Source organism: Oryctolagus cuniculus, chromosome 4, assembly GCF_964237555.1.
Source record: "Oryctolagus cuniculus chromosome 4, mOryCun1.1, whole genome shotgun sequence".
NCBI lineage: Eukaryota > Metazoa > Chordata > Mammalia > Lagomorpha > Leporidae > Oryctolagus > Oryctolagus cuniculus.
The window spans coordinates 55,288,392-55,314,276 of record NC_091435.1 but is presented as its reverse complement, the minus strand read 5'-3'; the positions used below and the strand labels follow the sequence as shown (position 1 = coordinate 55,314,276).

General features: G+C 38.3%; 2 protein-coding genes across 39 annotated transcripts in view; one reads left to right on the top strand and one right to left on the bottom strand.

Annotated features, from left to right (window-relative positions):
• Positions 1-1,306, top strand: part of ABI3BP (ABI family member 3 binding protein) — a 285,033-nt gene extending 283,727 nt beyond the window's left edge. For all 31 annotated transcript variants that reach the window (XM_070072004.1, XM_051819140.2, XM_017347142.3 and 28 more), the window contains one exon: positions 133-1,306. In XM_070072004.1, the coding sequence (XP_069928105.1) occupies positions 133-248 (116 nt within the window). In that variant the 3' untranslated portion in view covers positions 249-1,306. The remainder of the gene's footprint in view (positions 1-132) is intronic.
• A 223-nt stretch (positions 1,307-1,529) lies between these two features.
• The window catches only part of TFG (trafficking from ER to golgi regulator), a 41,453-nt gene continuing 17,097 nt past the window's right edge, over positions 1,530-25,885 (bottom strand). For 4 of the 8 annotated variants that reach the window (XM_051819143.2, XM_008267035.4, XM_070072008.1 and 1 more), the window contains 5 exons: positions 18,457-18,603; positions 14,551-14,718; positions 11,004-11,144; positions 5,300-5,398; positions 1,530-2,341 (listed from right to left, as the gene is read on the bottom strand). In XM_051819143.2, coding sequence (XP_051675103.1) covers positions 1,959-2,341; positions 5,300-5,398; positions 11,004-11,144; positions 14,551-14,718; positions 18,457-18,603 — 938 coding nt within the window. In that variant the 3' untranslated portion in view covers positions 1,530-1,958. Of the gene's footprint in view, positions 2,342-3,011; positions 3,053-5,299; positions 5,399-11,003; positions 11,145-14,550; positions 14,719-18,456; positions 18,604-25,885 lie in introns of all 8 variants that reach the window. The other 4 variants (XM_008267038.4, XM_070072007.1, XM_051819144.2 and 1 more) reach the window with 3 other exon arrangements.

Here is a 25,885-nt window from a genome sequence, read left to right as displayed (position 1 = left end):
ACTTCTGCTGCTAGCAGTTTTCTAAGTTCTCTGGCTTCACCTAGAGTTACTATCAGTTAACATCCTTCCATGTATGAGATGTGAGGGCAAAAATATACTTTGGCTGTTCAAATTTTGTTTCTTCTCTCTCAGGTTATTTTAGAGCAGTTCGCCAAGAGCCTGTCCAATTTGGAGAGATAGGTGGTCACACTCAAATCAACTATGTCCAGTGGTATGAATGTGGGACTACAATTCCTGGGAAATGGTAGATGCTGCAATGATGATCAAAAATTCCTTCTGGTTCATCATGGCAAAAAACAATCATCGGAACACTACAGTTTTTGTGATGTTCATTCAAAGCTATTTTGTTTACTATGTATAAAAGTCTACAATCTAATTGATAGCAATATTAGATGTTTATTGTTAGAAAAGATTGCTAAGAATATTTATCAGGTTTTACAAAGTCATTTTAAGAAAGCAAAATATTGATGTTAACAGAATAACATTTTTTGGGGAAGCTGGCTCCCTGTTCATGGTATTTTAAGAGATCATTTGTATATTATTTATCACACTGTTGTAATAATGTTTTGAAATACTTTTATAACAGAATTAACAGCAAAAACATAAAAATCTTACTGATGTGTACACTTCCTTTTTGTGAGTTAATTCCATAAATCTCTACATCATTTAACTTATTGGATCAAATTATCTTCAGCCTATACATATAAAAGGGAAAAAAAGTCTTACTATTCATGTTTATTTAAATTTCAAATTTTTTAACAGCTAAATAGCTTTTCTGAAGGAGTTTAAATAGTTACACATGCATTACTAATATATACTTCTCTAAAATATCTGCGAATTACTAATTTTTTAAATCACATTTCCTCTGAAATTTGGTGTAGTTTCTAAAGATACGCTGTGTTCTCTACCCGTAAATATGTAATTATGTCTGAATATACTTTGTTAAACTATCCCTCTGCACAGCTGTTCGTATGATTCTACTGAGGCTGAATGTGAAGTCTGAGCACACACACACACAAAATGTATGATGAGATCCTTACCAAGATACTTACTTTGTAAGACTTCTACGAATGAATGTATCGGGGGTGTGTTTGTAATTGTTTAACTCAAGCTGTAAGGAAAATCAGAGTCATGTTCATTAAAAAATTGTATTGCTTTCCTTCACCTGGGGAGAGGATAGGGATGGTGCATTGTTGCCCTCACTCCTTAAGAACTTCTCCCTTTGCTTATACCTTCCAATGTGCTGCATTTTGTATTTTTCAAACAAGTATAAACTCTGCAATAAAAAGATGTAGTTTTTTTTTAATTTCTGAATGATTCATTAGTATCTAAAGGAAAATAAATTTTCAGGATCTACTAACCTTCTCATATAACTTTAATAGCCTATTGTGTTCAAAAAGTTTTTTAAACAGATCATTGCAGTACCTTTCAGAGAGGACACTAAATAGTACTCTCAGAAGGGAAATTTTTATACTTCATTTTAAAACAATTCTGGAAAATATTTTTTAAACAAATGACAAGACAACTAATGGATTCAATCATCTTTATTAACCTATCAATGTTACATTTATACATAATATCTAATTGTCTTTTCAAAGGGCTCTACCTTTAAGTACATCAAGTTATTAGTAAAAAGCCAAGTAAGATGGCTACATCTCAACCCAGCATTTTAATATCCTCTGGACAAGAGAAGCTAGAAGGTCAATCACTTTACACACATGTAAGAATAGTGTTCCAAAATAACTAGGAAGCTGCTACATTTTTTAAGCAGGGAAGGAAAAAACTTTCATTTTGGTCTTGTTTTATATTCCAGCAATTTATACTTCAATTAACAGCGACAATTATAAAAAATGCTCTGCTTTTTTAAATTTCTGAACTTCAATACAAATTAAAATAAAATAGTATTGGAGTCTTTTGGGATAGCAATCAGCTACATTCATCAGTGTAGCTGAGCCTCCTTATCGATAACCAGGTCCAGGCTGGACATAGCTCTGACCAAAGGGAGGACGAGAACGTACATAAGGGTTGGGCCCACTTGTAGGAGGGGCAACGGTACCTCCAGGGGGTGAAGTAAAGCCTGGTCTTGGTTGATAGGCCCCAGGTTGGCTTGGAGCCATTCCAGGTTGACAGGCAGGAGCCACAGTGTAATTGGTAGGCTGAGACGTTGGGGTAGTGTACGTTTGTGGAGGATAACTGCTCGCCTGGTACTGCTGTGGCGGTTGAGCAGGCAGTTGTTGAGGCTGACCAGAAAAGGCAGGAGCTGGCGCCTGAGAAGTTGGTTGTTGGCCATATCCCTGGAACTGCTGAGGCTGCTGGGGTCCAGTCTGTTGACTATAACTGGCTGAAAAGGTAAAATAACACAACAAATCTTATTTCTCTTTTGATGAAAGTTTTCCAGAATTAGTTTACTGTCATGGACCAAAAATGTACAGAAACAGAGTGGTAGCTCCATCATATATTATTTCAAGACCAAGTACTTTTCAAAGAGGCATTTGAAACTACTATATATATTGTCATTACAACTGTTTCAAGACTATGTAATCCCAGAGAGCAAATTCATGTGCTAGCATGTCTAGATAAAATAGGTGCTCAAATGATAAATGAAGGAATTATACTTTCTGGGAAGACGAATAATACAAAAAATACAGTCATTAAGGTTTTGAGGGAGACCTATTTAACAACAGTATCAAATACGAACACATTGTAGAGAATGAGTATTTTTAAAAGAAATACTACAAATGCATCTTAATTGAGATGCCTAAAAGTTTATTCACTTGTTAAAAATCTAAGCCATTTAAGAAATACAAGTACTTTCAGTCCTTGAATATTTCTTTGAGATTTTAAATGTGATGCTTTTTAAAAACTCAAACTTTGGACTTAGTGTAACACACACAAATGCATTACCATTACTGCCCCACACACTCATTAGCCATAATCATCAATTACTAGGATGTAATTTTTAAAAACAAGTCTGCTTCACTGAAAACTTTTATCTCTACCATGAAACACACCTGCAGCTACTTGCAATGAAACCTCTCCATTGACTGGAATCCTGTCAGCATTAAATACCAGATACATAAGAAAATTATTAAAATATGTACAACCCTGCATTTAAAAAAAAAAAGGATTGAATGAATTTGAGTATATTCTGAACTCACCTTGAACCTGGGTTCAAAATTTACTCATGAAAGAAACCTTTATGACATAGTCCATGAACAAAACTGGAAAAGGTCACAGAGGGAAACTGGCAAACAGTATCAAATGTTACCACCACTTAGTTTCCAAGCAGAGTATTTAGTTGACTATTTCCATATCTCTCAATGAAATTCAAGTTAATAGGACTAATGAGATCAGAAATACAAAGATAATAATTTGAAAAGAACTAAATTCTACTCAGACTGAGATCCTAATTAAAAGTATTAAGAACAAGCTTAGTTGTAAGTAAACCAAGTACCTAAGGCATTCCTGCTATGGTAGCATCTAAAACTGAACTAAAATCAATTCCTGCCTTTGTTGTTGCCACCTGAAATCCCACCTGTTGTGTTTTTTAAACAATCTGAAAGTAAGTAAATCCTTTGTTTGCTCAGGAGAAGGCTGAGATGTCATTTCATCAGCAGTCTACTTGTCTTTTGATTACATTGTGACAATGCTTCTATTCGTCTACAGTCTCTCCCACAGCAAAATAAAATAGCCTTTCATGAAGAACACGAGAAACTGCAAGAAATGGAAATCCTATGGGATTTCATTTTTAGTAAGTGAGTAATCTAGGAAAGAGATCATTCTAGTACAGCTCTGTGTCCTTCAGTAAGTCACCACCTCTTAGATCCCTACTTGCCTCATTTACAAAATGAGTTGGTAGGATAAGATCAGTGATCCCCAACCCTGGCTGCACTTAGAATAAGCTGTGACCCTTTTAAAATACCAAAGGCTGACTCCCAACTCCCAACCTAATGAAATGGTATCTTTGGGAGTGGGACCCAGGTACCATAAACTTCCCCAAGTGACTCTGAAGTCCAATGAGAGCTGAAATCCCCTGCATTAGATGATGAATAGGTCTCTTCAACTCTGATACTCTTTTTACAATCACCACTTGTAACACTTTGATATTTACTTTTAAAAACTCGTAAGTCAACTTTTCCCCTAATATAATCCAAGCTTAAACTTATTCCATCTATTTTATACAATTAAAAATGAGAAGCTACAGTTTAAATCACTCTACAGCCAAGTATAATCCAAATAAAGTTACTGTATGTGTTAAAGTATGTCAGACTCCATTAATACAGAATGTTATGGCCTAAGGCAGAGGTCAGCAAACTTTTTTCTCAAAAGGGTGACAGGATAAAGTTTAGGCTTCCTAGGCCACAAGGTCTGTTGTAACTACTCTGCCATTATAATACCAAGATACCAAGAAACAGTACAGAAATGAATGAGAATAGCCAAGTATTTTAACCAAAAACAAAACAAAAACAAAAACAAAAACCCTTCATTCACAAAATAGGTAACAAGCCAGATTTGCCGGGTGGGCTAGATTTGCTGACCTCTGCTCTAATTGATAAAACACCATAAAATAGAATTGACAAAATTAAATTATTTTGAATTACAGCTGAAATTCTGACACTCAAATCTCTGGCTATAAAACAAGAACTGGACACAAACTCACATAAAAATTTAAAGCTATTTTAAAAAGATTTAGCATATTTAAATACGTAGACCATCATCAACTGACAAATGGTAAAACAAAAAAGATACCCAGGATCCTACTTAAAACAACTAATGTTCTTAGTTGCCAGAATTACATTTTATATGGCCCAATTTTGGTCCATAAACACCTATACGGTTTCAAGAGATTTAAAAACCTAAGCAGCTGAATTTAGTATTGATTAAATAAGGTCATCTTTCCACACATGTGAGAACTGTTAAGAGTTCTATGGATACTAAGAGTATACTGGGATTGTGTGTTATACTTAAATCAGGTGGTGGAATCTTTCTTTTTGCAGTTTTAAGTCACCTAAGAGGTAAACTGATCGCATTACAACGGTTAATTTTCTATCAAAAACTTTTTTACTGCCGGTTGCTGCAGAGTTTGATCTGCCCACTGGAAAATTAAAATGTTGATTTACAAGGAAATATTTACATAAAACTAAAAAATCAAGTATCATTTTCTCTATTAAATAATTACTTAATACCCTCTATGACAATGTTAAGCATTATAAACCAAGGAAGACGAAGAGCTTAAAAGTTAGTGAATATAGAAACAGATCAAAAACTATGAGCCAACTCCCTTTTGACACCTGCTCACCTGAATACTGCACACCATACTGCTGAGGTGGCTGAGGTGGGGCCTGCGGCTGCTGCGCACCATAACCAGCCTGTTGCTGGTACTGTTGGTACAGCTGGCCTAGAAAAGCATAAACAAGGAGAAGAGGCACATTAAAGTACTGATCCTATCTGAGGCCAGTAAGCCACAGAGAAAATTTTTCATTGGTTTATGTCTTTTTCATCTCTCCTACTTTGCAGTTGTTTTAATGGTGGATTAACTAGATCTAATGTTTGCAGTACTGAAATTTGAATATCTTACTAGTACTAGATTCTTTAAATCTTCAGAAAACTCATATTGGTTTATTCTGGGAAATATTCATTAACTGTCTGCTATTAATCAAAAGCTACTGATAGCCGGCATCGCAGCTCACTTGGCTAATCCTCCACCTGTGGCGCCAGCACCCTGGGTTCTAGTCCCGGTTGGGGCGCCGGATTCTGTCCCGGTTGCTCCTCTTCCAGTCCAGCTCTCTGCTGTGGCCCGGGAAGGCTGTGGAGAATGGCCCAGTCCTTGGGCCCTGCACCTGCATGGGAGACCAGGAGGAAGTACCTGGCTCCTGACTTTGGATCAGCGCAGCGAGCCAGCCGTAGCAGCTATCTGGGGTTGAACCAACGGAAGAGGGAGACCTTTCTCTCTAACTCTGTCAAAAAAAAAAAAAAAGCTACTGATAAATCATATACTTGTAGCAGAAAGTGAGACAGATATCCAAAACAAAAATGTAAATTTGTATCAGGCACCATTAAGTGGGCAGACAAAAAATGGTGCCTACTCAACTGCACTGGTGGCTCAGCCCCAAAGGTGTCTTTGAGTGCCGCCCTCTGGGCTACACTAAAGGAATCTATATCCAGATTACTTCCAAACAGCTGGGCTGTTTAATATAAAAGTAAAATCTGCTAAACTACTTTTTAAGCTATTAATCCTCTTCCAAAGTACAACAAAATAAACTCACAGAAGTTTCTTCAATGCTTTCTTAATGCTTTAGGCAACAGCATAAAACAGCACAGCACAGACGTTAATTTAGATACTACCTTAATGCAGACTAAATACTACAACAGAAGTGATCGGAATCTAAACTAAAAAGCAGGTACAGAACATAATCAAGGGGAAGAAATAGGTATACTTTAACCTCATTCATAATCCCTATTTCAGATTCAGAAAAACCAAGTAATTAACCTGAGGTCAGTTAACTAAGAACAGAATTGCAGCTAAGAACCATCACTGGAACCCAGGTATAACCCCAAAGCTTTAGTTTAAGTGATTCTGTTCATGTTCTCTCATTTAATATAAATATTAACTTAGACATCATCAAAAAAGTTGAGGTTAAAGCTCCATGTAGTAGACTGCTTTCATCAACACTCTAATTATTGTTCTCCATAAAAATATATGTGGAGGACAGGGGTGGGTGGGTGGTGTCCACCTAGCAGTTAAAAAGCTGGTTAGGATGCCCATATCTCACAGTGGAGTGTAATGCCCACCTCCTGATTCCATATTCCTGATAATGTGGGAGGCAGTGCTGTGGCTCAAGTAGCTGGGTTTCTGCCAACTATGCAGGAGGCCCATGTTGTTCTTGATTCTTGGTCCCCCAACTATGACTCTTCGCAAGCATCTGGGGAGTGAACTAACAGACAGGAGCTCTTGGCTCCTCTCTCTGCCTCTCAAATTTTATTGTACAGGGTTCAATGCTTCTTAAAGCTAGCTAGGATAGCTTCCTTGTTTGTGCCAAGTTTTCCTAAACTGCCACAAACATTCTGAAAATACCACTTCTACCGTTAAAAACTAGAGGTTGATTTCTGTATCAGCAGAGTTTCTCTTTTGCTAACTTTAAACCCACTTCATCCCAGTCCAAATGGGACTCTGTAACAGTATTTCACAAGCTAATTAAAAGGTGTCTGTATACACTTCTTTTAAAAGAAAAAAATCTTTACATCTTTGAGAGATTTGAAGGATATAGTACATGAAAAACACAAGGTACAGACACTGTTCATAGCAAGCAATGTTTTGAGTAATAAAAAACATGCTATGTTAAGTTTCATGTATGTTTTAAAAGAGAATTAGTAACAAAGAAAATAATAATTTTAAAGAGCAAGACCTAAGGGGAAAATGGGTACAGGGTAAATGACAGTGAACCTACTGAAAATACACTTTGTGGGGCTGGTGTTGTAGTGCAGCGAGTTAGGCCATTGCTTATGATACCAGCATCACATATCAGAGCAGCTGGTTGCAGTCCCAGCTGCTCTACTTCCAATCCAGATCCCTGGGACACCTGAGAAGGTAGATCTAGATGGCCCAGGTACTTGGGCCCCTGCCACCCATGTATAAGACCTGAATGTACTTCCTAGCCCCTGGCCTTGGCCTGGTCCAGTCCCAGTCATTGCAACCATGTGGAGTGAACAAGAAAATGAAGCTCTCTCTTGTCACTCTGCCTTTCAAATAAAGAAATTTTAAAGATAAATCAGAAAGTAGGGTCCAGAATTGTGGTACAGCAGCTTAAGCTGCCACTTGGGCCACCAGATATCAAAGTGCCACATACCAAAGTGTGTCCCTGTTGCTCTGCTTCAGATTCAGCTCCCTAATAATGCACCTAGGAAAGCAGTGGATGACGGCCCAAGTATTGGGGACCCTGCCACCACATGGAGGACCTGGATGCAATTTAGGGCCCCTAGCTTCCCTGGGAAGTTGTGGTCATTTGGGGAGAAAAACAACAGATGAAGATCTCCTGCTCTACCACTCTGCCATTGAAATAAATATATCTTTAAAAAAAATACAATGTACTTTTACAGAGTGCTAGCCAATCTCCATGGAAATGGGTAGGTACCCTTTGCATCCTCAGAAATTAGAAATATTTGACTCCATAATACAAAAATGACCGAAGAACACAATAAACATGTGCATCGACTTTTGTTTGCCCCTCCCACACTAAGCAGGGATGACCTGTACACCAAGAAAATCCTGAGAAATGAAAATGATGTTTCTTAGGACAGATCATAAAAATTGTCATCATCTACCTTACTCTCTTCCTTATTCATTTATTCTCTCGTGGAAGCTGCCCTGTCATGAGGTCATTCAGCAGCTCTATGGAGAGGTCCTCACATAAGAACAAAAGCTTCCCAAGTAATTTTCTGGTCTCTGATGATATTTACTGCTCTTATTACTACTTATGTTTTTGGCAACTACCCAACTACATGCATTTTTCCAATAAGAATGGCGCTGGCTTTATCTGAAGAACAGTAACATTGTCCATTTTGGTTTTTTTTAACAATGTCCAATAATCATGCATTACATAATGTTTCAGTCAATAACAGACTGTATACACAATAATGTCTCCCAAGATTATACGTATCACATAGCGACATCATAGCCATCTAAGTTTGTAGAAGAACATAATATGATACTCACACAACAATGAAACTGCTTAAGGACACATTTCCCTGAACATCTCTATCACAAGGTAAAAGCAATGTTTTATTAATTCTTTCCACTAAACAACACATTAAGACCACAGTCTTGGAAGGGAAAACTTTACAATTCCAAGGTCCCTTTTATGGGATTTAAGAACTCAAAATTGTTTTATTTTGAATTATCACATCCTGTAAAACACTGCTATATAATCAATTATAAGTAATACATTTCTATGTCTATAATTCTATTCAAATTACAACCAGCAGTTAATCTAAGCAACTAATGATGTCAGGTACTCTTTATACATCAAAAAGTATTCAGTAAAATAGCCTACAATGCATTTAAGGAATCTACAAATTACTACTACATCCCTAAACTGTACTATCCAATACATTAGTCTCACATCAAGTGGCTACTGAGCACCTGAAATGTGCTGCAATGTGTTTGAACTGTTTCAAAATCAGTCTCATATCCAGATTCCTAATACACAGTGCCAAATGCAATTTAATAACTTTTTAACAGGGATTACATGTTGATGTACTACATATGTTGAGCTGAATAAAACCTAATTAAAATTAACTTTTTAAAAACTCTAATGTAGCTAAGAGAAAATTTTAAACTACACATAGTACCCATTTAACTCTTTCAGAAGCCTGATTTAGAATGAAATCAGCTATTAATCTTTTGATGTCACATAGCTAATTTTTATATTGTATGTTTTAATGTAACCTAAAAGTAACAGTTGTAGCAAGGCAAACTATTGATGCCATCTATGCAAATTCAATGACTATCAAATGGTATTAATTTGATGCCTCTGGCAAAAGAGGCAGGAGAGAATTTTTATTATATAAACCTTCATTTTACAATTCTTACCTATTTGAAAATACTCAATTAAAACCAACCTCTCATAATCTGAGATACTGCAACCTTATTTGTAACCCTTCCAACTGCATTCTACAATAATATAAACTGAATTAAAGCAGTACTGTTTTTAAACAGTTTTAGTTCACCTGAGTTAGTATTAAACTCTCCTCGTATCCAAACTCTGCTTTTGCTTCCCTGTTTCATCCCCACCTGCTACAGTTCCGCTTTGTTGTTCTAGTTTCGACAGTTGCATTTTGGTGCAGAGGAAGACTGTAACTGAGTTAGTTAAAAAATTGAAAATTCTTCCCAGAGCACTGATTTATAAGCAAAATGCCACCTGCTAGTGTTTAATGACTAGCATTTGTTCAAAGAACAGCTCTGAAAGTATCACCACAGGACAAGATTCTATTCGCAAAGCAGCCAATTCATTTTAGGTTTGGTTTGGTTTGGTTTTTAATGTTACTGATAACCTCAATCACTTGCTTCTGGTGCTGAAAACTTACCATACCACCACCTGACCCCTTATACAAATACTTGGGAGCACTACCTGGTCACTGTTTCGAAGTGGCATGTGTTTTTAAGGGTCCGTGGGCAATTCACCAAAATAGTGTTCTGGCATCTGGAAGGCACCCTAAAGTAAGTATTCAGCACTGACATTTGCCATGCTCTGCAGTGCCTCACAGTTTCCAGTGTGGGACCTCAGGGGCCTACTCTGGGCTTGTGGCCTCTGAATCCTCTTCAACCACAACAATGACCCCTTCATTCGTTTTAAATTCTGAGCTTCCGAGTTACATTTCATTCAGGACTAAAAATATCCTTATAAAACCAGTGGTTTAGTCCAGTTTTCACATTTTATTGTGACAGGTGATCAAAACCGAGACCTCAACCTGTTAATCCAACATACACTATTTTAGAGCAATTTGGCTTAAAAATATTACTTTTTTTTCTATTAAAGTCATTTTGCTAACTGGATAAAAACATGAAAAGGCTTTCCAAAAAGAGTATACTTAAAGACATTTACACTTCTACTCTTAACATCCTTTTAAATTACAAAAATAATGCAGAGATGCTGAAGGGACAAGAGAGGGAAATACAGTAACATGTAAATATTATGCAAAATAAAATGTAAAGCCCCCCTTCTGAATTTCACTTTCTTCACCAAGGTCACTACTAGCTATAGTGACTGGTATGCTTCCTTCCTAATCTTCCATTCTATAATTATATCATATAAATGTTTTATAATTTTTGTTTTGTTTTCTCTTCAATAATCAAAAAGAAATTATATCTTTTTTAACAACAAATCATGCCAACTCAGTAAATCGAAGTTCTTCACAGCTGTGTTCACAGTGTAACTGCATATGTAAGCTGTTTGCTACCCAGCAATGCTCCGATAAACATTTCTGCGTGTGTAACTCTATTTTACCTTCAATCTGACCTGCTTGTGTCTGAGCTCCTGTGTACGGTGGCTGCTGCGGCTGGACTCCTGGTGGGTGAGCTGCTGAGGAGGAGGAAGCAATGCTGTCAGGAGTGCCTGATCGATCTTCTGCAGGAGCACTTGGTGGCCCTGGATAGTCATGAAGTCAGTTTAGTACCCCATTTAAGGTCTTTGCCCAGCAAGCTCAATTACTAAGTTTGGTTAAGAGAGACAAAATAAATAAATAAAATAATAATATAATATATATATATTTACATATAATCATAGAATATCTCCATAAATGCAACATTTTACATTAACTGCATGTACTTGATATTTTCTTTTGCTCCAGTCTTAAGAAGCAAAATCTACAACTGGAAATCCTTCTCTATAAACTAGAGTGTGCTATATTCCTAAATCCTAACCTCTATCTACAAAAATCAAACCCATGTCTGCAATACCAGTTTCTGTAGCCTCATGTCAGCTATTTTGTAGATGAACCAAAGACATTACTTCATTCTTCAATGAGTCTCCCCTGCCCATAAATTAAGTCCAGTCCTCTAGAGTTCAGGATTCAAGGATCCAAACACTTCTCATAATTCTCATGTTACCTCCTTCAGCTAAACAGACCTATTCCTTATTTCTACAAGAAATCTAATATTTTTGGCTTGTTTATCACCTCTACTTTGTTCCTTATATGAGGTTACTTCAAAAATTAAAGGAAAGGCCGGCGCCGTGGCTCAATAGGCTAATCCTCCACCTTGCGGCGCCGGCACACCGGGTTCTAGTCCCGGTCGGGGCGCTGGATTCTGTCCCGGTTGCCCCTCTTCCAGGCCAGCTCTCTGCTATGGCCAGGGAGTGCAGTGGAGGATGGCCCAGGTGCTTGGGCCCTGCACCCCATGGGAGACCAGGAAAAGCACCTGGATCCTGGCTCCTGCCATCGGATCAGCGCGGTGCGCCGGCTGCAGCGGCGGCCATTGGAGGGTGAACCAACGGCAAAGGAAGACCTTTCTCTCTGTTTCTCTCTCTCACTGTCCACTCTGCCTGTCAAAAAAAAAAAAAAAAAAAATTAAAGGAAAATGGAGTTAAAAGTTTATGTTGACGCAAAAAGGTCCGAAATCTACAGTTTTTTTCATGTCTTCCATGAACTCTCTGAAGAATTCACTCATATTTAAATACAACATTCCATATTTAAATACGCAATTCTTTAAAACCCATTTTTAATTACATACTTCTAGTAAGCTTTATTGATTCACAAATACTTTCTTCCATTACTGAGCTTCAATGTAGTTTACTTTCTATTATGATCCAATGTCTATTTTACATTTCTGAACATCTCCCATCTTCCTTCTTAAGCTACGAGTTCTTTTAGTCAGATACCTATTTCTTGATTCTGTCTGCCTCACAAGGTCTAGCACTGTAACTTACAAAAAATTCTTCCAAATTAATAAACATAGCACTGTGACATAACAGGTTAAGCCACTACTTGTGACACCAACATCCCATGGGGGTGACAGTTCAAGTCCCAGCTGCTCCACTTCCAATCCAGCTCCATGCTAATGGTCTGGAAGCTGCACCACCCACATGGGAGACCCAGATGAAGCTCCTGGATTCTGACTTCAGCCTGACCCAGCCTTAGTCTTTGCTGCCACTGGGGAGTGAAACAGCAGAAGGATAGGGTTGGGGACATCCCAGAAAGCTCAGAAGAAAGCAGCACCTACAGCTGGATTGAGCCCCATGTGAAGAAAAGAGAGAATAGTCTGCACACACAGAAATTAACTCCCTACTAGAGCTAGAATAAGAAAAATCTTTTAAGAGAACATAGAGAATCACAAGTTACTTCAACATATTAAACACAATATATGGTTTACAACCAAACAGACAGACACAGACACAGGAAAAAACAACCATACCAAGGGTGGGGGAGGAATATTAAGCAGTCAATAGAAACTGATTCCCAGTGGGCCCAGATATTGAATATTGCAGGCAAACAACAAAGCAGCTATTATGGACATTTTACAGAATTAAACAGGGTAAGCACTGTGGTGCAACAGTTAAGCTGCCATCTAAGATGCCAGATCTCATATCAAAGAGCTGGTTCAAGTCCCAGCTGCTCCTCTTCCAATCCAGGTCCTTGCTAGTGTTCCTGGGAAAGCTGCAGAAGATGGCCCAAGCACTTGGATACCCTGCACCCAAGAGGGAGACCTAGATGGAATTCCTGGCTCCTGGCTTCAGCCTGGCCCAGCCTAGACCATCGCAGTTATTTGGGGAATGAACCAGAGGATGGAAGATTGCCTTTCATATAAATAAAATAATCCTTTAAAAAAAAAAAGAATTAAAAATATATTCAAAGAATTAAAGGAAAATATCTTAATGAACGTAAGTTAACAAATCTCAACAGAAAAGCAGAAACTATCAAACAGAAAAAAATAGAAACTATAAAAAATATCTAGAGATGAAAAGCACAACTGAAATAAAATATTCCCTAGAAAGGTTCAACAGCAAATTGGAAATAGCACAGATAATCAGCAACCTTGAAGAAAGTTCAATAGAAATCATTCAGTCTAAAGAACACAGAGTAAAAAAGACTGAAGAAATGTAAACCTCAGAGAGTCAGGAGACAATATCAAGCTCTTTGTGTATAAATTAGAATCCCCAAAGAGACAAACAAGCAGAAAAATGAAGACATGACGGCCAAAAAATAAAGTACAAACCCCAGCATAGGTGTTTTTTTAAGGTTAAACACTAATTCATATAATAGCACTTTCTACACCACTATGGTTTGAGCGTTCTCCCAAATGTCCAATAATTAAGAGCATGTTCCCCAGGGTAGTAACTGTGAAGTGCTGGAACATTTGGAAGGTAGGACTTGATAGGTAACCAAAGACCATGTAAGGGACCATGGGATCCAGTCTCTCTCTGAATTCCAGTTTTGTGATGTAGGCTCTTCTACACACCAAGCTCTACCATTTTGTAACTACAGCTGGGGCCTCTGTTAGAACTGAGCCCGTGCAGACATCATGCTCTTGAACCTTCAAAACCATAGCTAAATAAACTTTGTCTCTTTATTCAAGTTCTTACACAGGTATCTAATTACAGTAACACAAAGCTAACATACCCAGTAAAGCAAGTTAACAAGAAATCTAATTTCTTGAATGTCAGGTCAGAAGAGATAATTAAACCTATTAAATATAACTTAAGCCATGCAACAAATGTGAAATAAAATCACAACATAGTTCAAATTTTTTTACAAAACAATTCTTCAAATTTTACCTTCAGTAAAGTTTATTTGGCTCAAATAGTGATTCTTCTTTAAAGGGGAGAATGCTACTGAACTGGGTAAAGGTACAAAAAGGCTTTCTGGAGTACTGGAAATCATTTGCACCTTGATCTGTTTGGTATTTCACACAGGTGTATACAACTGTCAAACTTTATTGGACTGAATTCTTAATGATTTGTTCACTGAACCATATGCAAGTTATTCATCTATTAAAGAAGGAAAGGGAGAAAAACAGGAAGAAACAGAAATATGGGAGGGATGCAGGTATTCACGTACCTGAAACCTGATCATCTGTTAAGCCAAATGCTGACATAACATTTTTATTGATTTCATCTTGGTTTTTCAAAGGGTCAAAAGCTGACATACTTGCTGCCATAACCTGAGTAGACTGTTTTCCAGAAGAATCAGAAGCAGTAGGTTTTTCTTCCCTACCATCCACAGTATCTATAAGAACACAAGAATAAACAATAAACTTGTATCCTCTTGATCTACATTCAATAAAGTTAAAAAAAATGAGACAGGGAAGTAAATACATTTTGCATGAATATTGTTTAGATATCTGAATATAGGATTATGTATAATTTGTCTTCCTTATATATGTTTATATTTTTACCTTTAAAATAAAAGAAAAATCTATGTCCTTCCCTATGAATTATTACAAGTTCCTTAACAAATAAAAATATTTTACCTTTTTATGGAGCCCTATGTCCTATATATCCCATCCTTTATCAGATACATAATGGGCACTCAGGAAAGATCAGTTATAGGAATTAATGCTTTATTTTGTACAAGAATAAGCTAAAACTATATTCTCAACTTTTATGACTTCTCCTGTGTGTTGGCCCACTATTAAATTACATAGAAATCAGGGCCAGCACCGTGGTGCAGTGGGCTGACGCCTGAAGCGCCAGCATCCCATATGGGCACTGCTTCTGATCCTGGCTGCTGCTCTTCCAATCTGGCTCTCTGCTGTGGCCTGGGAAGGCAGTGGAAAATGTCTCAACTCCTGGGTCCCCTGCACCCACATGGGAGACCCGCAGGAGATGCCTGGCTCCTGGCTTTGGATCGGTGCAGCTCCGGCCATTGTGGCCATCTGGGGAGTGAACCAACAGAAGAAAGACCTCTTTCTCTGTCTCTACCTCTTTGTGTCTACCTCTCTGTAACTCTTTCAAATAAATAAAATAAATCTTTAAAAAAAATTATATAGAAATCAAGTCAAACAGAATTCATGCCTAATACTTACTTTTAAGTATTTATTACTTATTAAATTACTTATTAAAATACATACAGATAAAAATGATGCATGTTTGAGATCTGCTTCCGAATAATATGGGAAGGGTGGAGAAACTGGGAGGATATATGACATGACAATAATTTAATAATGGCTTAAGTTGGATGTGAGTTCATGGGATTCACTATAATATTCACATTATGTATACTTATATATATACTTATATTTCTCCATTTAAAAGTACTTTTTTTAAAGCAAAAATAAAATGTTTAATATTATGGGCAGGTTAATTTAAATATACATTTCTTCTAAGTATACTAAGTTATTCAACAGGCAATTATACTATTACCTTGTAAAAAAAAGGGATTCAAGAACAACCTCTGTATTATCAACAGGAATACAAAAAAAAGTTATCAAAAGAAAACAAACATGTATACAAAAAAGTGGCTATTTAACAGTGATGATTATCAGTTGTGTTCTGTTATCAGGTAAATGACCAACAGTTGTTAGATAGATGGGTGTGACCCCTGGAATCAGTACAAAACTTCTCTTGCCAAAAAAAAAACACAGGGCCAGCATTACAGCAAAGTGAGTGAAGCTGCCGCATGCAACGCAGGCATCCCTTATGGACACGAGTTTGTGTCTTCCTGGTTGCTCAACTTTTCGATCCAGCCTGAGAAAAGCAGCAGAAGATGGCCCAAGTGTTTGGGACCCTGCACCCATGTGGGAAAATCTTTAGCCTGGCTCTGCCCTGACCATTGCAGCCATCTGGGGAGTAAACCAGCAGATGGAAGGCCTCTGTCTCACCCTCTCTCTCTACTGACTTTCAAATAAAGAAATATTTCAAAAATAATAAAACAAAAAACAAAACTAAGTAAAATATAAGCCCTCCTAATACACACATCCATTCATTCCTAACTTGGTTTTCCAGGGTATTCCAATATTTCCTAAATTTCTCAGGGGAGAACAAAATACTATAAGCACCGCTTTACAGTATATCTACAAGCTATCTTTCTTATCAACTTCCTTCTTCTAATTCCAAGGCTACATCACAAGCACATAACTCTCAAAAATTACATGCAAATGTTGTATTAGAACCTATGAATTCTTGGGGCTGGCACCGTGGCTCACTTGGTTAATCCTCCGCCTGCAGCGCCAGCATCCCACATGGGCGCCGGGTTCTAGTCCCAGTTGCTCCTCTTCCAGTCCAGCTCTCTGCTGTGGCCCGGGAAGGCAGTGGAGAATGGCCCAAGTGCTTGGACCCTGCCCTGTGTGGGAGACCAGGAGGAAGCTCCTGGCTCCTGGCTCTGGATCGGCGCAGCACGCCAGCCATAGCAGCCATTTGGGGGTGAACCAAGGGAAGACCTTTCTTTCTGTCTCTCTCTCTGTCTATAACCCCACCTGTCAAATATTAAAAAAAAAAAAAAAAAAAAAAAAACTATGAATTCTTGAAAAATGGTCTACATTTTTAATCAGATTCTTTAAAACTGGTCCTTTTTGTTTGGAGAGGTGGGTTTCAGAATATGTAATGTCTGACCATAAAGAGTTTCATCATAAAGTGACCAAGAAGATTTCTTTATAAGATTCCAGCAAATCTCCAATATGTTATAAAATAGGTAGAACTACAAAATATTCTCACCAAATACTTTTGGAGCAATTAACACAAATTCCACATGACTGGAAGAAGAAAGAAAGAGGGAAATTATGGAATCTGCCTCTTAATAAGCTATAACTAAAGAAAAAAAAAACCATGGCTCCAAAATTATTTAGGAGCCAAAAATAGAATATCTCAGAACCTAAAGGTTGCAAGGATTACAGGTGCCACTTTTTCATAAAAAAATCATCTCCATTAAGCCCTTTAACATTCATTCCTGACTTTGTTTTTAAAAATCCATAATACGGAAAGTGTTACATAAAAGTTATAAGCAAATAAGAACTATGTAAAAAAAAAATCAAGCTTTTTAAAGTGTGACATCTAAGAATCTTAAAAATTAAGAAAAGTAGTTTTTAAAAATCTACTTTCAAGGGGCTGGCGCCATGGATCACTTGGTTAATCCTCCGCCTTGCAGCACTAGCATCCCATATGGGTGCTGGGTTCTAGTCCTGGCTGCTCCTCTCCCAGTCCAGCTCTCTGCTGTGGCCCGGGAGGGCACTGGAAGATGGTCCAGGTGCTTGGGCCCTGCACCCGCATGGGAGACCAGGAAGAAGCACCTGGCTCCTGGCTTCAGATCGGCGCAGCGCCGGCCGTGGCAGCCATGTGGAGAGTGAACCAACGGAGGGAAGACCTTTCTCTCTGTCTCTCTATGACTCTACCTTTCAAATAAATTAAAAAAAATATATATATTTTTTCAAGCCACACTATATACTTAAATTTCCAAAAATATGTCCATTCCATTTGTTAATTATCTTTATCTTAACATAAATAGTACCTATCATGTATAAAATGAAAGCAAAAAAATCAGTTTTTTATATTAAAAATTGTGTTTCAAACAATTGTTATATGCTTTTACTACACTATTTTTTTTACTTGAACCTATATAATATACTTCAAGAAATAATTTTCAATTTCTAAAATTAATCACCTATTACACCGGAAAGCGTTCAATGAGTTAGAGGTTTGAAAACCGACAGATATTATGAAACTAGTGTAAGACTAGTTTTAGAAGACTCAAACATCACTCTGTAAGATGGGATTTCCAAGCCCTATCCTCCAATAGGTTTGTAATGAGATGAAGAAACTGGTATAATGAAACCTCCAGTAAGCCTGATGAACAGCTGGCCAAGTTTGAGAACACAGACATAGACGATGAACACTACCACAGAGGCAGAAACAAGAGTTACACTGAGGATGCCACCCTACTCCTACTAAAGGGCTTAAAAAAAGCAAATCTAAAAAGGTCTGCAAGAAAAGATGTAACAATAAATCAAATTTAAGCTGATTCATGGTTTACCATTGTCAGGAATACTGGTGGGAGGTCCTGGCTCTCCAGGTGGCTCCAAGCTGTCCAATAAGCGATTCACTTTATTGCGAAGCTCTATCAGTTCTCGACGGAGGTATTTCACCTGACTTGATTCAAGGGGTCTGGGTTGACCATTAACTGAAATAAAAGCATTAGTTTGGTGGAAATTAGTAGATGTTCCTGAAAAAGTATATCAATAGAATAATATGCAATAAGGAAAAATAAGTACAATTCCTTTAAAAAGTGAAACAAAATTAAAGATACCTACTGATGTCACTAGAATAACTCTTTAAAGGAAAAGACCTTCATTACTAATAGCTTACATTTCTAAGAAAATAAACATTCATCAGTCTTTCTTGATGTCAGACCCACCTATGACCTTATTGGCAAAAAGGCATAGAAGAATTCCATTACCCACAGCAAACAACACTTTCTTGAACCTGATACAAAATCACATAATGCAAGCTGATGCACCGTAAAAGATTGTTTCTAACATCTTACTGAGACACGTACTGTTTCCCATGGTATTCACTGTTCCTTACTGCAGTAAGTCAATCAACCCAACTTTGTTCAACTGCAGGTGTGACAAGAACTACAATTTGTAAGAACTACAAATATAATTTGTTTAGATTTTCATTATGATCTATGATCTGCTATTACTTATTAGAACCACAAAGCTTCACATTATACCCAATTAAAAATTTCAATTACCCCTTCCAGAACTATTTTTATTAATATGAAGATAACTTTACAACTTCAATAACACATATTTAAAGCACATAAGATAAAACTTAATAATCATCACTGTAGAAGGAGATCCAAGATGGCTGAGTAAGGAAAAGACATACTCATTTTGACCCAGGAAGACAAGAGAACAGAAGAGGAGAGGAGAGGAGAGGAGAGGAGAGGGGAGGGGAGGGGGGGGGAGGTGAGGGGAGGGGGGGAGGGGGAGGGGAGGGGGAGGGGAGGGGAGGGGAGGGGGAGGGGGAGGGGGAGGGGAGGAGAGGGGGAGGGGAGGGGAGGGGGAGAAGGAGAAGGGGAGGAACTGCATTCACAGGGGACAATTTGAAATGTCTGTCATGGAAATTCTATAGAAAGAATAGATGCTGTGGAGCAGCAGGTACAGTACAATTACGCAGCAGCAAGGGGACACTGCTGGTGCCTCCCAAAGCCTGGCTAATATTGCCTGAGGAAGAACTTCACAGTCATGCTGACTTTCAGTCTAGCCTGAAGCATTAGCGGGGTATACAGTGCCCACTTAACCCCATGCTCTAAGAGTTTGTTGCTTTCTTCCTCTCTACCCACAAAGGAGCTGGGCAACTACAATGGGGAAACGCCATCTTAATAAAGTGAGTAGAGGCTGCTGTGGCCCGCACATTCCTGGGTGATTTTAATAAGAATAAATCCATGGTCTCCACTGACTGAGTCTGGCCTAGAGGGTTGGCAGGGGGCTGGGCACCCATGTAGGCCTGTGAGGAATCCTCTACCCTTACTCTATTAAGGTGCTGTGACTCAACTTGCCCAACAACTCAACTTGCCTATCAACTACTATCAGGTAGGCAGCTAGCTGTTGGAATGCTGCAGCTCTCCTTGTGAACAGCTGAGTCTCGCAGGACTGAGACTACACCCTATGACTATGGGAGCCCTGTGCACTATCACTGTGGGAATTTTGTTATGGTGAGATGGGGTGGTCTCTGGGCAAGCACTTCATCTGATTTCAGAAGCTCAGAGTTCCCTGTTTGCTGTGGTGGGTCATCACAGAACGTTCTGTGCTCATACTAAGGAGCACACAGATCCTTTGTACAGTTCATGTGCCTGTGTGGGTGGGATGCATACCACTGTGCGCTCACTGTGGGCATTGGGTTCACCTTGACAAAGAGGCTGTGAGGCTATGATCATGCCAGGGGAAGTAATCATACCCTCCCCACTCTGAAAACAGAGGATATCTGCCACACCCAACTAGGGTGTCACTCTGGACTTCTGCCCTATCTGCAAACACTGGCCAGAGCTCCCCAGCCCATTGAGAACACACCTCTGGATATCCCAGGAAGCATACACTCCCCTAAGCCATAGAGGGATATTTCAAAGATAAAAGCCCACGGGAGAAAGCCAACAAGTGTTTCTACATATATCAAAAAAAAAAAAAAAGGAAACTTAAGAAACATGACCAAAGATGACAATATGACTCCCCAAAAGAAAACAACAAAAGTTCAACATTTGAATGTGACAACAAAGAGATTAATGAGGCTGGCACCGCGGCTCAATAGGCTAATCCTCCGCCTGCGGCACCAGCACACTGGGTTCTAGTCCCAGTTGGGGCACCAGTTCTGTTCAGTTGCTCCTCTTCCAGTCCAGCGCTCTGCTGTGGCCCGGGAAGGCAGTAGAGGATGGCCCAAATGCTTGGGCCCTGCACCCGCATGGGAGACCAGGAGGAAGCACCTGGTTCCTGGCTTCGGATTGGCGCAGCGCACCGGCTGTAGCGGCCATTTGAGGGGTGAACCAACAGAAGGAAGACCTTTCTCTCTGTCTCTTACTGTCTAACTCTGCCTGACAAAAAGAAAAAAAAAGAGAGAGAAAGACTGATGAAATACCTGAAACACAATTCAAAAGAATTATCGTAAGATTAGTAAAAGCACAGAGAAGAAATTACAAAAATTAAAAAAAATCCATACATGACATAGGTGAGAAATTCTGTCATGAGATAAGAGATATCGAAGAGAAATCAAACTGAAATTTTGGGAAATGAAGAATTCAATATATCAAATAAAAAATATAAAGTGGAAAGCTGTACATATGTGTGTTAAGAGTTCCTGAAGGTGTGGAAAATAAGAATAGATGAAAAGACAATAGAAAAGGGGCCAGCGCTATGGCACAGTGGGTTAATGCCCTGGCCTGAAGTGCCGGCATCCCATATGGGCGCCAGTTCAAGACCCGGCTGCTCCACTTCCGATCCAGGTCTCTGCTATGGCCAGGGTTAGCAGTAGAAGATGCCCCAAGTCCTTGGGCCCCGGCACCCGTGTGGAAGACCCGGAAGAGGATCCTAGTTCCCGGCTTCAGATCAGCATAGTTCCAGCCGCTGTGGCCAATTGGGTAGTAAACCAGTGGATGGAAGACCTCTCTTTCTCTGCCTCTCCTCTCCTTGTGTAACTCTGACTTTCAAATAAATAAATAAATCTTAAAAAAAAAAAAAAAAAAAAAGACAATGGAAGAAAACATCCATAATTTGGAGAAAGGGACATCCAGGTACAGTAAACACATAGAACTCCTAACAGAGACAATCAGAAAAGATCTTCACTATGACACATGACGGTCAAATTTCAAAAGTAAAAGAAAAGATCCTGGGGCCAGCGCTGTGGTGTAACAGGTTAAGCCACTGTCTGCAGTGCCAGCATCCCATATGGGCACCGGTTCAAGTCCTGGCTGCTCCACTGCCAATCCAGCTCTCAGCTATGGCCTGGGAAAGCAGCAGAAGATGACCCAAGTCCTTGGGCCCCTGCACCCACGTGGGGAGACCCTGAAGAAGCTCCTGGCTTCAGACTGGCACAGCTCCGGCCATTGCGGCCACTTGGGGAGTGAACCAGTGGATGAAAGACCACTCTCTCTCTCTCTGCCTCTCCCTTTCTCTCTGTGTAACTCACTTTCTTTTATTATTATTATTATTATTATTATTATTATTATTATTATTTACAGGCAGAGTGGACAGTGAGAGAGAGAGAGAGAGAGAGAGAGAAAGGTCTTCCTTCCGTTGGTTCACCCTCCAATGGCCACTGCGGCTGGCACACTGCGCTGATCCAAAGCCAGGAGCCAGGTGCATATCCTGGTCTCCCATGCAGGTGCAGGGCCCAAGCATTTGGGCCACCCTCCACTGCACTCCCGGGCCACGGCAGAGAGCTGCACTGGAAGAGGAACAACCAGGACAGAATCCGGTGCCCCGACCAGGACTAGAACCCAGGGTGCCAGCGCCGCAGGCGGAGGATTAGCCTATTGAACCGCGGCACCAGCCATAACTCACTTTTAATGAAATAAATCTTAAAAAAAAAAAAAAAAGAAAATATCCTAAATATGCATGAGAGAAATGCCAGATAACCTTCAAAGATCTCTAATCAGATTGACAGCTGATTTCTCATCAGAAACCATACAGGCTAGGAGAGAATGGAGAGACATAGTCCAAGTCCTAAAAGAAAAAGTGTCAACCTAGAATATTGTACCCTGCAAAGCTCTCATTTAAAAATGAAGGTGAAATAAAGACCTTCCAAAACAAACAGAAATTTAAATAAATTGTTACCACTCATTCAGCCTTGCAAATGATACTTAATGTGCTACACATAGTAACAGAGAAAGACAGTCAGCATCAAGAAAGATGTTAAAAGAAGAAAATCTAGGAAAAGTACAAAGAAAATCCAAAACAAATAACAGTAATACTTATGGGAAAATGGCAGGACCAGGTCATTACTTATTAATAATAACCTGGAATGTAAATGGCCAAAATTTCCTAATTAAAAGATACAGACTGGATGAATGGATTAAAAAAGAAGATTCTATTTGCTGCCTACAAGAAAGACATCTCACCAACAAAGATACACATAGATTGAAAGTGAAAGGATGAAAAAAAGACATTCAATGATAACAAAGCAAAAAATGAGCAGGAGTAGCCATCCTAATAAAGACAACATAAACTAACATAAAAACTGTTAAAAGAGACAAAGAAGAGCATTATGTGAAGAATCAATTCAACAGGAAGATGTGACTATATAAATGTCTATGTAGTTATTACAATGGCACTTGGCTATTTAAAAGCAGTATTAATGAAACTACAGGGAGACTTCAATACAATAACCATGGGGGACTTTGTCAATGGACAGATCACCTAGACAAAGAAAAAATCAACAAAGAAACAACAGAACTAATCTATATTGCAGACCAAATGGACCTACCCGATATCTACAGAACATTTCATCCCACAGCTCTGCAATACACATTCTTTCCATCACTGCACGGAACTTTCTCTAGGTTAGATCACATGCTAGGTCATAAAACAAGCCTCAACCAATAAAAAAAACCTGAAATCATATAATGTGTATTTTCTGACCACAATGGCATGAAGCTGGAAATTAACAACTTAAGAAATTCTACAAAATATACAAACACATGGAGACTGAACAATTTGCTCCTCAGTGAACAGTGGGTCATAGAAGAAATCAAAAGGAAAATGTAAAAAAACTAGAAATGAATGAAGATGACAACACAATATATCCCTTAAGGTTTGTACACAGCAAAAGCAGTACTAAGGGGGCAGTTTATAGCAATTAACATCAAGAAATTGGAAAGGCATCAAGTAATTAATCTAACGATGCATTTCAAGGACCCAGAAAACAAGAACAAGCCAAACCCAAAACTAGGAAGAAGAAAGAAAAATTAAAACCAGGGAGAAACAAAGCTGAACAAAAAAATACAAAAGATTAGTAAAATGGAGATCTGTTATTTTGAATAAACAAAATTGATATGGATAGGCCAACTATCAAAAAATGAAAGACCCAAATGAATAAAATCAGAGATGAAAAAAGGAAATGTAACAACAGATACTACAGAAATAAAAAGAATCATCAGGAATTACCTCAAACAGCTATACACCAACAAATTGGAAAATCTACAAGAAACAGAATGATTTCTGGACACACAGAATCTACCAAAATTGACTCATGATGACACAGAAAACCTAAATAGACAAATAACCAAGACAGAAATTAATACACCAATACACTGCTGGTGGGACTATAACTCGTAGAAACATTATGGAAGACAGTTTGAAAATTCTTCAGAAATCTGAAAAGAAATCTTCCACAAGACCCACTCATTCCACTCCTGGGAATTTACCCAAAGGAAATGGAATCAGTATATGAAAGAGTTATCTGTACCCCCATGTTTATAGAAACTCAATTCACAATAGCCAAGATATGGAACTAACCCATATGTCAATTAACTGATAACTGGATAAAGAAATTGTGATGTAAGTAAACACAATGGAATACTACTGAACCATAAAAAAAGATGAAATCCTAGCTTTCACAATTAAATGGATTCAAGTAGAAACCACTAGGCTTTGTAAAATAAGCCAGTTACAAAAAGATAAATACCATATTTTCCCCGATTATGGTAACTAATGTACAGAGTATAGAAAAAGTAATCTATATGAAGGAAATTGATGTTCTGAGATCTGATTATGGTTTATGGGCCTTGTTTATACTCTTGAAGAACACAGTGGTTTTTCTACTTACTACTTGCTGAATTTGTTATGTAGCAAAGGGTTACCTACATATAAAGACATTGTAAAACTTAAAAATAAGGAAGAAGTGAGGGAGGGAGGGTGGTGAGAAGAATCATTATATTCTTCAAACTTTGTATATGAAATATATGAAATATATGAAATTTGTTCCCTTTATGTAAATTTTTTACAAGTATAGAAAAAACTACCATCATTGTATCATTGTTAAAGCTTAACATGTTCCCATCTTAGCTCCTGATCATTAATAAAATAATACAGACATAATCAAAACTCCAATGCTACTTCTTTATAAAACCCATTCTCTCAATTCATGATTTTAAATAAGGTGCTTTTTAAAATTATTTTTCGTGTAACAATCTTGACATGTTAAGATTCATCCCCAGTACTTTTTTGTTATTTATATTCATGACTGGTATTTGTTACATTTCATAATTCTTTTACAATAGGACATACAGCAAATATTTTGTGTGATGAATGTCCCACATGAAGTTTTAGGATTTCCTTATATTCCCAGTTTGCTATGACTTTTTTTTTAACTTTTATTTAATGAATATAAATTTCCAAAGTACAGCTTATGGATTACAATGGCTTCCCCCCCATAACGTCCCTCCCACCCGCAACCCTCCCCTTTCCCACTCCCTCTCCCCTTCCATTCACATCAAGATTCATTTTCGATTCTCTTTATATACAGAAGATCAGTTTAGCATACATTAAGTAAAGATTTCAACAGTTTGCTCCCACACAGAAACATAAAGTGAAAAATACTGTTTGAGTACTAGTTATAACATTAAATCTCAATGTACAGCACACTAAGGACAAAGATCCTACATGAGGAGTAAGTGCACAGTGACTCCTGTTGTTGACTTAACAAATTGACACTCTTGTTTATGGCATCAGTAATCAACCTAGGCTCTTGTCATGAGCTGCCAAGGAACTCATGGAACTCATGGAAGCCCCCTGAGTTCACCGACTCTGATCATATTTAGACAAGGCCATGGTCAAAGTGGAAGTTCTCTCCTCCCTTCAGAGAAAGGTACCTCCTTCTTTGATGACCCGTTCTTTCCACTGGGATCTCACTCACGGAGATCTTTCATTTAGGTTTTTTTTCCCCCCAGAGTGTATTAGCTTTCCATGCCT